The following is a 15,940-nucleotide window of genomic DNA, read 5'->3' on the forward strand; positions in this document are numbered from 1 at the left end:
AAAGGAGATTGTGAGCCGCCCTGAGACTCTTCAGAGTGGAGGGCGGGATATAAATCCAATATCTTCATTTACCTCACAGGGTGTCTGTTGTGGGGGAGGAAGGGAAAGGAGATTGTGAGCCGCTCTGAGACTCTTCGGAGTGGAGGGCGGGATATAAATCCAATATCTTCATCTACCTCACAGGGTGTCTGTTGTGGGGGAGGAAGGGAAAGGAGATTGTGAGCCGCTCTGAGACTCTTTGGAGTGGAGGGCGGGATATAAATCCAATATCTTCATCTACCTCACAGGGTGTCTGTTGTGGGGGAGGAAGGGAAAGGAGATTGTGAGCCGCTCTGAGACTCTTCGGAGTGGAGGGCGGGATATAAATCCAATATCTTCATTTACCTCACAGGGTGTCTGTTGTGGGGGAGGAAGGGAAAGGAGATTGTGAGCCACTGTGAGACTCTTCGGAGTGGAGGGCGGGATATAAATCCAATACCTTCTTTTCCCAGTTGGATTTCACCTGGTTCATTTTTCTTCCCCACGTTTAGATTAAAACAAGGGTATTATCTCCCCCTGATTGGGTCATCTTCCCCTTTTTAAAAAAAAAAATCACCATTTTCATGCATTATTTTTAGCTATAACAATCGGTGGTTATTTGCCAGTTACCAAAGCGACCCTTTTAAACAATATACAGGAGATTCACTCTTCTCAGCCATTATCTGGCTGTTCAGGGAAAGGTGGAACAAACGATGACGAGCGATATTCTTTTTTGGAATCTCAGCTTGCAATCTTGGAAGGGCGCCCGTGGAACTCAGTGGGGATTACTTCTGAGTAAATGTGCACCAGATCAATGCTATTTAGTGTCGGAGCGTCTATTTTTGTTGCAAAGAAAAGCTCCACACCTGTGCAGTCCCATCTATTCGCCTGGCCCTCACACTGGAACCTCTACATCAGGGGTGTCAAACATGCGGCCCGGGGGGTCTAATCAGGCCCCGGAGGGTTCCTATCGGGCTCCGGAGTGACTGCCTGTCCTCTGCTTCATTCTCCCTCTCTCTTGCTTCCTTCTGCATCACAGCTTGCTTTTCCAGGCCTGATAGACGTGTTGTGCGGATGAGCTCCGGCACCTCTTCTTCTACAAGACGACCTCTATGCGTTGAGTGAAAGTGGAGTGGGGGGGCTGGGCGGGCAGCTGGGTTGTTATTTATGAACGTCGACGATTCTCTTGTGAAACTTCTTCTTGCTGGTTTCTCGCGCCCCTGTCTCTCGCAACGACATCGACAAGATATATTTTTAGCCTTTTCCGTTTGGGTTGCCAGTGGAAGATGCTAAGTCGATCGAGGCTGGGTGAGAAACGATATTGCAAGAGACATTTATTAGGTGGAGAAAAAGAGTTTGGGGGGGCTGGGGAGCCAACGAGAGCATTAACAGGCAGACAGTTACAGAATCCGTCGCCGTACAGCGATCAACGACGAATCGTTTAAGGCTCCGGAACTCCACTTGTAATGTACTGAGAACCGAGACGGTTTGATGGCAACATAGTTTATTCAGTAGCACATTACAAGAGAGGGAGCACAGGGCCGGGCCCCGCTTACATACATTACCCAGAACAGCCCCCTCATCCGACCAGGCCAATCCTGGTCGGTCAAACTTCCCGCCACAGATCTTGATAGGCGGGGCGACAGGCGAGCTCCATTCGGGGACTCGGGGGTCGCCTTCTGTAGCGGTCGCCATGCAGCCTGGTCCCTTATGTTCAATATAGGGTTGCCAAGTCCAATTCAAGAAATATCTGGGGACTTTGGGGGTGGAGCCAGGAGACTTTGGGGGTGGAGCCAGGAGACATTAGGGGTGGAGCCAAGATCAAGGCTGTGACAAACATCATTGAACTCCAAAGGGAGTTCTGGCCATCACATTTAAAGGGACGGCACACCTTTTCAATTTCTTCCTTCCACAGGAAATAATGAAGGATAGGGGCACCTTCTTTTGGGGCTCATAGAATTGGACCGCCTGGTCCAAACCTTTTGAAACTTGGGGGGGTATTTTGGGGAGAGGCACTGGATGCTATGCTGAAAATTTGGTGCCTCTACCCCCCAAAACAGCCCCCCCAGAGCCCCAGATACCCGCGGATCAATTCTCCATGATTTTCTATGGGAATAAATTTCCATAGGGAATAACAGAGTTCCCAGCAGACATTTCCCTCCCCCCCCCCCCACTTTCTGATGACCCTGAAGATGGGGGGAGGGTCTCCAAACCGGGGGATCCCCTGCCCCCACCTGGGGATTGGCAACCCTAGTTCAATACATAACACCACTCTTGTCTGGATGCCTCCAAACCAGCAGTATCACATATTAGTTGCCAACTCTGGGTTGTGAAATTCCTGGCGATTTGGGGGTGGAGCTTGGGGAAGGCGGAGTTTGGGAAAGCAGGAGCCATGATGGGGTACAATGCCATAGACTCCACCCTCCAAACCAGCCATTTTCTCCAGGCGAACTGGTCTCTGTTATTTGGAGACCAGCTGTAACCCCGTCAAAAGTCTGCCGCGAAAACGTTGTGAAAGCAACGTCACCCCGGAGTCGTAAACGACTGGTGCTTGCACAGGGGACCTTTCCTTTCCTTTCCTGTAATCCCAGGGGATCCCCAGGTCCTACCTGGAAGTTGGCAACCCTAGCTTTGCATAGGTCAGGCTGGAGAAGGGTGCACATTAAACACGGGATGGAAGTTCTGATACTGACAGTTTGTTAAAGAGCATTTCATTAACATAGAATCCTGCCCGCCCCCCCAGTTTGGAACGGTTCGGCATAAGAGGGCAGAGGAGAGAGACAGAAGGCAGATTATTTGGAGGCTTAGAGAGGGCAGCCGACCAGATATTCTTCTCATTGCCTTCAGAGGCTAGACGGCCATCCGACAGCAATGCCGATTCTGTGAACTTAGGCAGATTATGAGAAGGGGGGCAGGAAGGGCTGCATCAGTGCTCGGTTCTCTTTACAAGTGATCTTAAAAGTGCCAGGTATCTAGGAAAGATACAGCCAATTAAGATCAGGCGGATGCTGTCCTTGGCACGCTTGAACATTCTGGACACAGCAGTTCTGAGGGGCCGTTTCCATAAGATTCCGCTAGAAGACAGGATCTGTCCGTGCGGCCTGGAGGAGGTTGAGACTGTTCCCCATCTTATTCTGAACTGTCTTTTCCATACAGAGGTAAGGTACAAACTTCTGCGGAACCACTTAATGTTAGCTGAATCTTTAAATCAGGCCCAAGTCTTGCACTTCCTCCTAGGGGACGGGAGTGATCAACTTTCCCTGGCTCTTGCTGAGTTCCTATATGTTTCCGACCTTGACAGGAAGAAATTTAACACTGCTTGTATTTGAAAGAAAGTTGCCCTTAGTTAAGTATTGCCTATAGCAGAAAATTTTATTACTACTTTGATGGTTGTACATAGTTATTATATTGTTTTGTGATATTTTAGCTTGGTGTTGTGTTGTTGTTGCATTGTTATCGATGTGTTGTGTTGTTGTTGTTGATTGGCCTAGAGCCGTATTAAACTGACTGACTGACTGAGAGTGCTCGGTTCTCGTGGCCCTTTCTTACACGTCCAGGGAGATGCTGATTGCCACTTTGGGGGTCAGTCAACAATTTTTCTCCAGGCCAGTTTGGCCAGGGACCCTGGAGGGATTGGCCGTCTTCTGGGCACGGAGCAGGGGTCACTGGGGATGTTTGTATGGGGGGGGGGGGAAGGTATTTGTAAAGTTCCTGCCTTGTGCAGGGGGGTTGGACTAGATGACCCTGGAGGTCCCTTCCAATATGAATTTAGGATTCGGCGTCAACCATGCATGGGGAAATTGTTGTTTCTGGCAGCAGTGTTAGATGTCTGATATATCTGACCAATTCCTTGCCCTCAAAGCTTCCAGCTCTTTGTTTTGTTTGTATTCTTCACCTACTACATATTTCTTCTCAGAGCTTTATCTTTGCATGGGATTCCAGAAATGGTTAATTCATTTGTTTTAAGGATGTCACTTAAGGAGCCAGTTTGGTGTGGAGAGCCAGTTTGGTGTAGTGGTTAAGTGTGCGGACTTTTATCTGGGAGAACCGGGTTTGATTCCCCACTCCTCCACTTGCACCTGCTGGCATGGCCATGGGTCAGCCATAGCTCTGGCAGAGGTTGTCCTTGAAAGGGCAGCTGCTGTGAGAGTCCTCTCAGCCCCACCCACCTCACAGGGTGTTTGTTGTGGGGGAGGAAGGTAAAGGAGATTGTGAGCCACTCTGAGACTCTTCGGAGTGGAGGGCGGGATAGAAATCCAATATCTTCATCTACCTCACAGGGTGTTTGTTGTGGGGGAGGAAGGGAAAGGAGATTGTGAGCCGCTCTGAGACTCTTCGGAGTGGAGGGCGGGATATAAATCCAATATCTTCATCTACCTCACAGGGTGTTTGTTGTGGGGGAGGAAGGGAAAGGAGATTGTGAGCCGCTCTGAGACTCTTCGGAGTGGAGGGCGGGATATAAATCCAATATCTTCATCTACCTCACAGGGTGTCTGTTGTGGGGGAGGAAGGGAAAGGAGATTGTGAGCCGCTCTGAGACTCTTCGGAGTGGAGGGCGGGATATAAATCCAATATCTTCATCTTCTTCTAAGGCCCAGCATACTTAGGTTATAAACCTGTTTTATGCTGGTTTTACTAGCATGGCCTGCTCCAGAGAATTCTGGGAGTTCTAAACCGTTTTCGCACACAGCTCACCTCGCAGTCACAATCCTGTTTCCTCCGCAGCGTCTGGTCGGATTTCCCACCATCTGCGCCCAAGTTACAGGAAGTGCCGCGGCTTTTGCATAGCAAACGTAAACCGCTAAAACCCAGTTTACGTTTGCTACGCAAAAGCCGCGGCACTTCCTGTAACTCCGGCGCAGATGGTGGGAAATCCGACAGACGCTGCGGAGGGAACAGGATTGTGACTGCGAGGTAAGCTGTGTGCGAAAATGGTCGTAGTTTGCTCAGGGGGCTGAGAATTCCTTCCTTCCTTCCTTCCTTCCTTCCTTCCTTCCTTCCTTCCTTCCTTCCTTCCTTCCTTCCTTCCTTCCTTCCTTCCTCCCTCCCTCCCTCCCTCCCTCCCTCCCTCCCTCCCTCCTGTCTTATGAAGAAAGGTTGAAAATCTGGGCATGTTTCACCTGGAGAGGCAGCGGCTGAGAGGTGATAGGATCACCATCTTCAAGTACTTGAAGGTCTGTCATATAGAGGATGGTGTGGAACTGTTTTCTGTGACCCCAGAAGGTGGGACCAGAATCAGTGGGTTGAAGTTAAATCAGAAGCATTTCTGGCTCAACATTAGGAAGAACTTCTTGACAGTGAGAGCGGTTCCTCAGTGGAACAGGCTTCCTCGGGAGGTGGTGGTCCTCCAAACCTTCTTTGGAGGTTTTTAAGCAGAGGCTAAATGGCCATCTGACAGCAATGCCGATCTTGTGAACTTAGGGGGAGGTATTTGTGAAGTTCCTGCATTGTGCAGAGTGTTGGACTAGATGACCCTGGGGGTCCCTTCCAACTCTGATTCCTTCCTTCCTTCCTTCCTTCCTTCCTTCCTTCCTTCCTTCCTTCCTTCCTTCCTTCCTTCCTTCCTTCCTTCCTTCCTTCCTTCCTTCCTTCCTCCCTCCCTCCCTCCCTCCCTCCCTTCCTTCCTTCCTCCCTTCCTCCCTCCCTCTCTTCCTCCCTCCCTCTCTTCCTTCCTTTCTTCCTCCCTTCCTTCCTCTCTACCTCCCTCCCTCTCTTCCTTCCTTACTTCCTTCCTTCCTCACTCCCTTCCTTCCTTTTCTTCCTTCTTTCCTTCCTCTCTTCCTACCTCCCTCCCTCTCTTCCTTCCTTCCTTCCTTTCTTCCTCCCTCCCTTCCTCTCTTCCTTCCTTCCTCTCTTCCTCCCTCCTACCCTCTCTTCCTTCCTCCCTCCCTTCCTCCCTCCCTTCCTCCTTTCCTCTCTCAAATATCTGATGTTCATGTCTTGGGGCTCTCAAACATCTGACATTTATTCCATGCTGCTCTCACATTAAACAAGTTCGTCCCGCCCTGATTTAGCATGTGCGAAAGCGCCCAGCTTGGTCTCAAAGGTGAAACTGGACTCAAATCGACCTATCGTACTGTAAGTGTATGGGCAGGGATTCTCTCTTTCTGTACAGCCCCTGGCCCAGAGACTCACGCCCCAGGAAAAACTGGAATTGCCATAGCGGTCAGTCCCGATGATTTAATTCTCCCATTGCCTCTTCTCTTCCAGGATGCGCCTTCTTGACCTACTGCGCCCGAGAGTCGGCCCTCAAAGCCCAAAGTGCGCTTCATGAGCAGAAAACACTGCCAGGGGTAAGTGTGCGACGCAAGGGGAGAGAGGCTGCTCTTCTGTCCCTCAGTTTTTGCCTTCTTCCTTTTATCCTGCGTTCCCAGTTCCCCCGGAGGCAGCCCCAGGAATTACAACAGATCACACTTTCTCAGCCTAATCTACCTGACAGGGTTGTTGTAGGGTTCCCAATCCCCAGGTGGGCAAACCAGAAACTCCAGTGTACAGATTAGCAAACACTAGAAATAAACCACTGCGTTTTTATGTTGCGAATAAATTCTTAAGAAGAAGAAGATATTGGATTTATATCCTGCCTTCCACTTCGAAGAGTCTCAGAGCGGCTCACAATCTCCTTTCCCTTCCTCCCCCACAACAGACACCCTGTGAGGTAATGAAGATATTGGATTTATATCCCGCCCTCCACTCCGAAGAGTCTCAGAGCAGCTCACAATCTCCTTTCCCTTCCTCCCCCACAACAGACACCCTGTGAGGTAATGAAGATATTGGATTTATATCCCGCCCTCCACTCCGAAGAGACTCAGAGCGGCTCTCAATCTCCTTTCCCTTCCTCCCCCACAACAGACACCCTGTGAGGTAGATGAAGATATTGGATTTATATCCCGCCCTCCACTCCGAAGAGTCTCAGAGCGGCTCACAATCTCCTTTCCCTTCCTCCCCCACAACAGACACCCTGTGAGGTAGATGAAGATATTGGATTTATATCCCGCCCTCCACTCCGAAGAGTCTCAGAGCGGCTCACAATCTTCTTTCCCTTCCTCCCCCACAACAGACACCCTGTGAGGTGGGTGGGGCTGGAGAGGGCTCTCACAGCAGCTGCCCTTTCAAGGACAACCTCTGCCAGAGCTATGGTTGACCCAAGGCCATGTTAGCCGGCACAAGTGGAGGAGTGGGGAATCAAATCCGGTTCTCCCAGGTAAGAGTCCGCACACTTGGGAGATCCAGTTTGGTGTAGTGGTTAAGTGTGCGGACTCTTATCTGGGAGAACCGGGTTTGATTCCCCACTCCTCCACTTGCACCTGCTAGCATGGCCTTGGGTCAGCCATAGCTCCAGCAGAGGTTGTCCTTGAAAGGGCAGCTGCTGTGAGAGCCGTCTCCAGCCCCACCCACCTCACAGGGTGTCTGTTGTGGGGGAGGAAGGTAAAGGAGATTGTGAACCGCTCCGAGACTCTTCGGAGTGGAGGGCGGGATATAAATCCAATATCTTCTTCTTCTTCTTAACCACTACACCAAACTTGCTCTCCACACCAAACTGGCTCTCCAATTAAGCAATTTCTTTCATAACGATGCAATTATATTATTATCATCACAAACCAAAATGCATTAAATGTCCATAGAAAAATCAAAAAGTTATTTCACACCACTCTTGTAAGGTAGTTCTTTCAAAATCAGAATGTTATCTCACGTCACTCTTGTAAGGCAGTACCTTACAGTCCACTGTCTCAGTTCTCCTTTGCTTGAAAGACGTAGACAGAGCCACGCTTGTATAGGATTCCTCCTATGGGTAGCAGACCGAAGTCTGACAGGTGATGCGGCTACACAGGTCCTAGGTTCAGTTCTGTTTCGTTCACCTTCTGCTGGCCGCTTCCTTTTAGCTTTGGAACCCATGCTAAAGGCAATGGCTCACAGGTTACAATGCGGTGTTACTTTGCAGCTTGCACGAATTTTGGTTTGTGATGATAATAATATAATTGCATCATTAGGAAAGAAATTGCTTAAGCATTTATATGCAACATAGAAAACGCAGTGGTTTGTTTCTAGTGTTTGCTAATCCCCAAGTGGGGGCAGGGGATCCCCTAGTTCGGAGGCCCTCCCCCCTGCCTCAGGGCCATCAGAAAGCCAAGGAAAATATCTACTGGGCACTCCATTATTCCCTATTAAGGTTGACAAGTCCCCCACAGTCTCTGGTATCTGGGCCTCTGGGGGGGCTGATCCACGGGTATGCCAGCCACTCTAGGAGCTTCTGGGGAAACTCTGTGGTACCATAGAGTTTTCCCTCCCAAATTGCTACAGCATCTGGGAAAACCATAGAGTTTTCCTGGAAGCTCTTGGAGCAGCTCGCACGCAACATCGCCAGCACGATGACATCAGGAAAAGCCCCGCCCCATCCGTGAACTTGGCAGCCCTATTCCGTATAAAGACCGATTCCCCTAGGGTATAATGGAGAATTGATCTAAAGGTATCTGGCACTCTATAGGAGTTGCTTTTTGAGGTAGACGCACCAAATTTGCAGCATAGTGTCTGGTACCTCTCCTCAAAATACCCTCCAATTTTAAAAAGATTGGACCAGGGGATCCAATGCTAGGAGCCCCCAAAGAAGGCGCCCCTATCCTTCATTATTTCCAAATGTAGGGAAGGCATTCAAAAGGAGTGTGGTCCCTTCAAATGTGACGGCCGGAACTCCTTTTGGAGCTGAATTGTGCTTGTCACACCCTTGCTCCTGGCTCCACCCCCAAAGTCCCCAGATATTTCTTGAATCGGACCTGGCAACCCTAGTCCCTACTCATTACCGCCTCCCCAAGCCCGTCAGGGGAGGGCGGGATACAAATTTGTTCAAATAAAAATAAAATTGGATAAAATCAGGGGTCGTTTTGTAGAAAGATAGGTGGTGGAGCTTATTAGCATAATTCATTAGCATATGCTGCCCCCCCCACCAGCCAAAAGCAACCCAATGCAAGAAAAGAGAGCCCCGGGCAAGCGAGGCCTGCTTTGGCTGGCTATAGATCCAGCCATCCCAACCAGGCCTCACTCGCCTGGGGCTCTCCTTGGCCACACATCCCCAGTCAAAAGGCCAGCAAACCTCCCGCCGCCCAAAATCACATCAGAAGTGGCAAAAGGGCGGCGCGGGCTTCTCCAGGGGTTAATGAGGGCTGCTGGGGGCGTGGCAAAGCCCCTGGTGGCTGGCTGGCTGGCTGCCTGCTCTCCTCATCCAGGGATTGTTATGCAGCTGCACCTCCTATTCAATGGACAAGGTGGGTGGGGAGGAAGAGGGGGAACCCTCAGAAAGGTCCGGGAGCTGTGCTTCTGTGAGCTCCCGCTGAAGTAAAGGCCCGAGACTGGCAAGATTTTTGGCAGGACGTGCGTGTTCGTGAGTCACGGCTCACTTCCTCCGATCCAGCTAGCCGAGGAGCCCATCTGTCCTCCTGTCTTGAAGAGGGGAGGGATTTCAGCTGCCGAATGACGAGAACGGCAGGCAAATGACAAGAGCATCTGGCATCTGAAACCCCTCCGCTCTCCAAGACAGGAGGACAGAAGGGCTCACAGTCGAGCTGGATCCGAGGAAGAGAGCGAGTGAGTCAGGAACGCCTGCCACGGATTCTGTTCGTATTTATGCTACAGGACTCTTGCTCTTTTCTACACCTACAAACAGGCTAACGTGGCTACCCGTTTTCAGGGCTTTTTTTGGCAGCAGGAACTCCTTTGCGTATTAGGCCACACCCCCTGATACAGCCAATTAGGGCTGCCACGTTCCCGGGCCGGGCGGGGGTTCCCCCGCCCCGGAGGTTCCCAATCCGCCTGCCCACATTGCACCATAGAGTTTTCCCTCCCAAATTGCTAGAGCATCCGGGAAAACCATAGAGTTTTCCTGGGAGCTCCTACAGCGGCCGGCGCACTACGTCGCCGGCATGATGACATCACTTGCGAGTGACGCCACCGCGCCCTGCGCACTCTGCAGGTGCAAAAACAGTCCCCCGCCGGAGGTTGCAGGGGACTTGGCAACCCTGTAGCCAATCCTCCAGAAGCTTACGGTAGGTCCTGCAATAGGAGGCCTATAAGTGGGGTTGCCAGGTCCAATTCAAGAAATTTCTGGGGACTTTGGGGGTGGCGCAGGAGACACTGGGGGTGGAGCCAGGAGACATTGGGGGTGGAGCCAGGAGCAAGGTTGAGACAAGCATCATTGAACTCCAAAGAGAGTTCCTGCCATCACATTGAATGGGACCACACACCTTTTCAGTGCCTTCCCTCCACTGGAAATAATGAAGGAGAGGGGTATCTTCTTTGGGGGCTCACAGAATAGGGCTCCCTGGTCCAATCCTTTTGAAACTTGGAGGGTCTTTTGAGGGGAGGCATTAGATGCTATGCTGCCTCTCCCTCAAAAACCAGAACCCCCCCCCCCCAAGAGGCCCAGATACTCGTGAATCAATTCTCCATTATGCTCTATGGCAGGGTTTCCCAAACTTTCCCCCTCCATGGCCCGGTTCTCTCCCCGTGGTCCGGGCCGAGAATGCTCAGGGAGCGACACAGTGTGCCAGCCAGGAGCTTTCCCTGCCCTCTCTGATGTTGTCGGGGGAGGGCTTCTGGCCAGTGCACCGTTTCAGTTTTGCTCCCTGATCGTCCTCCGGGCGGAGGACGCTCAGGGAGCGACACAGAGACCATGTGCCGGCCCAGAGCTTTCCCCGCCCTCTCTGTTGTTTCCGAACAAAAGAGAGGAACGGGAGGGCTTCTGGCTAGCACGCAGTGTCTGTAGCACTCTCTCTGAGTGCTACAGGTGGCAGAGGCTTGGGGGGGGCAGCGCTGAAGGTAAATAGAGAGGGGAGGGGGCTGTCGGGCTGCCCCTGGTGACCCGGTATTGAGGGTTCTGTGGCCCAGTACCGGGTCACGACCCTGCAAATGGGAAACGCTGCTCTATGGGAATCAGTCTCCATAGAGAATAACGGAGTGCCCAGCAGATATTTCCCTCCCCCCTTTTCGGATGACCCTGAAGTAGGGGAAGGGTCTCTAGACTGGTGGATCCCCTGTCCCCGCCTCGGGGATTGTGTGTAAACCAAATAGAGAAACACGGCCGAGAGTGACAGAAGGAAACCCCAAAGGGTTCCGTGCTAACCAGCCTCAACAAGAAGTCACAGTACAAATGTTAGAAATAGATAACAAACCTATTAACAACTCTCATATGCAAACAATGATATCTTAACAAACGTACCCTGGTGCAAACACCCAAAAAGAAGTTCTAACGAAGTACTTTTAAAGGCGACCAGTCAGTTTCGTCTAAAGTCCTTCTCCTACCAACGGGATCGCTAGTCTTGCTTCTTCTTTTTTTTCCTTCTTTTTTTAAAAATTTTATAACTTTATTGAGAATAAACAAACGATCTTAACAAAAGAGTTAAAACATTCATCCGGGTAATTCTGAGTAATCCCTATACATGAAACATAAAACAAAAAACAGAGAGTGAAAGTGGATTCAAACAACACGTTAATTATCACTTTTAAATAAAGTAGATTATTATCATAACATAAATTCCTCTTCAGCCTAATTTCCCCCTCCTTCTTTCCCTTCTGTCTTCCTTTCAATCCATCTGTACAATTTCTTCCATTTATTACTTGCTACTGGTTTCGCCTGCCCTTTCAGAAGGGCTGAAAGTATATCTGCCTCAGCGGCAAAAAGCACTTTTTCCCACCAATTCCTCCAAATTTGGGCAATTCCCTTTCTTCCAATATTTGGCTATTAAAATTCTAGCAGCAGTGATAGTATAAATCACCAAATGTTCGTCTTCTTTTGGTATCTCCTTACCGATCATAGATAGTAACATTGTCTCTGGTTCAAAATGAAAATTCATACCTAACATTTCTTTTAAAAATATATAAACTTTCACCCAAAATTTTTTAACAATATCACAAGTCCACCATGCATGATAAAATGTACCTGGCTTAATTCCACACTTCCAACACTTGGGTGAAAGACCATTGTTCATTTTGGACACTAGTACTGGTGTAATGTACCACCTATGGAACATTTTATAAAAATTTTCCCTGTAACTAGCTGGTTTGATAACTTTATAATTGTTTTTCCATGCTTGCGACCATTGTTCCAACTGTATGGTCTTTCCCAAATTCTGCGACCATTTAATCATTGCTTCTGAAGATACCCAAAGCTTTAATATGGTACTTGCTCTCAGCTGCTAGGACATTGTATGCGCAGTTATGGAAGCAAGAAAAAATACCAGAAAAATGGGACTGGATTACAAAAGTTATGTCATGGAGTGAAATGGACAAATTAACAAGAAAACTAAGAGACTATGATTTAGAACTTTTTAATTTGGAGTGGAAGAAATTCAGAAGATACGTAGAGAAAGAGTGGAAAATAAAAGGACATTGGACAATTTTTGATGATTAAGATTTTTAAAATAAGAATATAATTTTTGGAGGGTTTTTTTTTTGTTTTTTCTTAACAGTTAAGGGTACCTTTAATATTTGTTTTTTTTAAAAAAATAACACTGGCGGGGGTCAAGTAATGGAGGGAGGGGTGGGAGGAAAGTAAGATATGGGGTAGAAAGATTTTTCTTTCATTTTAAGCTCTTTATAAGTTGTAGATATAATTCTGCTACCATATGTTACTAATAAAAATTGTTTATACTGAAGATACCCAAAGCTGATATGAGTTATAGTCTTCAGTAGAAATTCTTGAAATTCTTGAGATTCAATCATTCTTAAAGCACAGCATACACAGCGACAAGGTCGTACTTTATCTTCCCTCGTTTCGATGAAAGCTTTGGCCAGCTTTTCTACAATCATCAGAGCAAGGCAAGATTCCGTAAACGTCACACACAATTAAGTTTCCATTTGCAAGGTCTTGCCTGGGGATTGGCAACCCTACCTGTAAGCTCCTGGAGGATTGGCTACCTCAGGAGGGTGTGGCTGAATGTGCAAAGGAGTTCCTGCTATAGAGAAAGCCCGGCGGCCATTTTGATCTATCTTCTTGAAATAAATCTCCAGGAGATCAGTTCCATGTTGGGGGAAATGGCTTCTTCGGAAGGTGGTCTCTGAGGCGTTCATACTGTCCTCTCTCCGGATTCCCCCGCCAACTGTCCTCTCTCCGGATTCCACCCCAAATCTCCAGGAATTTCCCCACCTGGAGTTGGCAACCTTAATTTCATGACTTTCCTCCCTTCAAAATGTCTATGAGGCGGCACTTTTCGCTCCGTCGCTCCACAGTTTCATGACGTGAGGGGGGGGCGGGTGAGGACCAGATGGCTACGTTTCTCCGTGGAGCGGTGAGGATGGCAGGTGGGACCGTTGGGCCGAGCCACCCGAGTTTACGTAGGGTTGCCGAGTCCAATTCAAGAAGTATCTGGGGACTTTGGGGGTGGAGCCAGGAGACTTTGGGGGTGGTGCCAGGAGACTTTAGGGGGTGGAGCCAGGAGACTTTGGGGTGGAGCCAGGAGCAAGGTTGTGGCAAGCATCATTGAACTCCAAAGGGAGCGCTGGCCATCGCATTTAAAGGGACCACACACCTTTTAAATGCCTTCGCTACATTAGAAACAACGAAGGATAGGGGCACCTCCTTTTGGGGCTCATAGAAGTGGACCCCCTGGTCCAATCCTTTTGAAACGTTGGGGGTATTTTGAGGAGAGGCACTGAATGCTGTGCTGCAAATTTGGTGCCTTTACCTCAAAAAAGAGCCCAGAGCTCCAGATACCCACAGATCAATTTTCCATTATACCCTATGGGAATCGGTCTCCATAGCAAATAATGGAGTGCCCAGGAGACATTTCCCTCCCCCCCTTTCTGATGACCCTGAAGCGGGGGGAGGGCCTCCAAACCGGGGAATTCCCTGTCCCCACCTGGGGATCGAATAAACACACAACCGCAACTGGCTATAGTGACCAACAATTATTCAAGTTTAACAAAAAAAAATTTATTTTCAGACAACAATATAAAATATTTCACATACAAATCATACATTAATGAACATAAACAACATAAAGACCTAAATACGACACATAACTACAAAGACATCCCCATTCACACAAGGAGTGAGAGGGGTTAATCGATTTAAATTTCTGTTACTCCGTAACAAAACCTTTGCTTTTGACCCAAATATAGATGGGGTCCCATTCCTTTTTGCATTTTTGAAAGTTACCATCATTCAATCTTGTGGACAGTAAATCTGATTCTGCAGCCTCTAATAATTTGGATACGAATTCCTCCCTATTAGGTATCTTGGACATCTTCCAGTATTTAGCATATAGTATTCTAGCTACCGTAACTATATGCAACAATAACTTTATCATTGTTTTGGGGATATTTTCTCTACAGATGTTTAAAAGGTATAGCTCAGGTGAGTGGCGAGTTTTTATTTTTAAAATTTTGGGGGACCATCTATTGATCTGAGCCCAGAATTTTTTAGCGTGCTCGCACTGCCAACAATTATTAAGACTATATAGCAATACAAGAATGTGATACTGGTGAGAATACACAAATGCAAAGAGACACAGACACAACTCTCAAAAGAGAGCATTCGTGGAAGATTGCAGAGCACCGAAGTGCAGGGAGTCGACTTGTAGCTCTTGCTTCGGCAAATCTTCACGCAATGGAAAGCTCTGCTCCGTTTCCCTTCAAATCAAATCGTCCACGAACCACAATCCGTACAGCTTCGCAATTCGTACAGTAGCAACAACCTCTTCCATAGAACACTGAAGTCATCTCACAATGTTTCATCACACAGGACATAGAGGGCGTTTTCGCACAGAGCTTACCCCGGAGCGACGTCCCTCTTCACCGCGCAGCGTCTGCGCGGAATTCGCACCAACTGCTCCGCAGAGCCGCAAAGAGCCACGGCTTTTGCGTCGCTAACGTAAACTGGTTTTTAGCGGTTTACATTTGCGACACAAAAGGCTCGGCACTTTGTGGCTCTTCGCAGCTCTGCAGAGCAGTTGGTGCGAAATCCGCGCAGACGCTGAGCGGTGAAGAGGGACGTCGCTCCGGGGTAAGCTCTGTGCGAAAACGCCCAGAGTCTCAATTAACTTCAAACAGGCACCAGCTCAGAAATGGCTCAAGGCTTCTTTGAGAGTTTTGTCTGTCTCTACACATTTGTGTATTCTCACCATTATCACACTATGCAAGGGTGGCCAACAGTAGCTCTCCAGATGTTTATTGCCTACAACTCCCATCAGCCCCAGCCATTGGCCATGCTGGCTGGGGCTGATGAAAGTTGTAGGCAAAAAACATCTGGAGAGCTACCGTTGGCCATCCCCGTACTATTGTATTGCTATACAGTCTTAGTAATCATTGGTCACTATAATCATTTCATAGAATCACAGAAGAGTTGGAAGGGACCTCCAGGGTCATCTAGTCCAACCCCCTGCAGAATGCAGGAAATCCACAAACACCTCCCCCTAAATTTACAGGATCTTCATTGCTGTCAGATGGCCATCTAGCCTCTGTTTAAAAACCTCCAAGGAAGGAAAGCCCACCACCTCCCGAGGAAGCCTGTTCCACTGAAGAATTGCTCTAACAGTCAGGAAGTTCTTCCTAATGTTGAGCTGAAAACTCTTTTGATTTAATTTCAACCCATTGGTCATAGAATCATAAAGGGACTTCTAGGGTCATCTAGTCCAACCCCCTGCACAATGCAGGAAACTCACAAACACCTCCTGTGGCGGAACCGGCCCGATTCTGCCTTCAGGCCCAGTCCCGTCAGCTCCCTATGGAGTCGCCAACTCCTGGAGGGAGCTATGTCTCCTCCTGCCCCTCGGGCTCGCTGCCACCACCTGCTCAGTCCCGGGGTTCAGATTGAGAGGAACAGGACTCCCAATCCCCCTCTCCAGCTGTGAGGCTAGGCCTCAAGGTCCTCTGCCACCCTGCACTTGGGTTTCACAGAGACCTCAGCGCTTCTTTGGGGCACCCCTGGAGGATTGGC

General features: G+C 48.9%; 1 protein-coding gene across 3 annotated transcripts in view; it reads left to right on the forward strand.

Moving 5' to 3' along the window:
• The window catches only part of CELF3 (CUGBP Elav-like family member 3), a 176,418-nt gene that overhangs the window by 46,272 nt on the left and 114,206 nt on the right, over window positions 1-15,940 (forward strand). For all 3 annotated transcript variants that reach the window (XR_009556244.1, XM_060256140.1, XM_060256151.1), the window contains exon 2: window positions 6,229-6,311. Coding sequence is in view for 2 of the 3 variants with exons in the window: in XM_060256140.1 (XP_060112123.1) it covers window positions 6,229-6,311 (83 nt within the window). In the remaining variant the exon portion in view is untranslated. The remainder of the gene's footprint in view (window positions 1-6,228; window positions 6,312-15,940) is intronic.

This window comes from Heteronotia binoei, chromosome 1 (assembly GCF_032191835.1).
Source record: "Heteronotia binoei isolate CCM8104 ecotype False Entrance Well chromosome 1, APGP_CSIRO_Hbin_v1, whole genome shotgun sequence".
Lineage (NCBI taxonomy): Eukaryota > Metazoa > Chordata > Lepidosauria > Squamata > Gekkonidae > Heteronotia > Heteronotia binoei.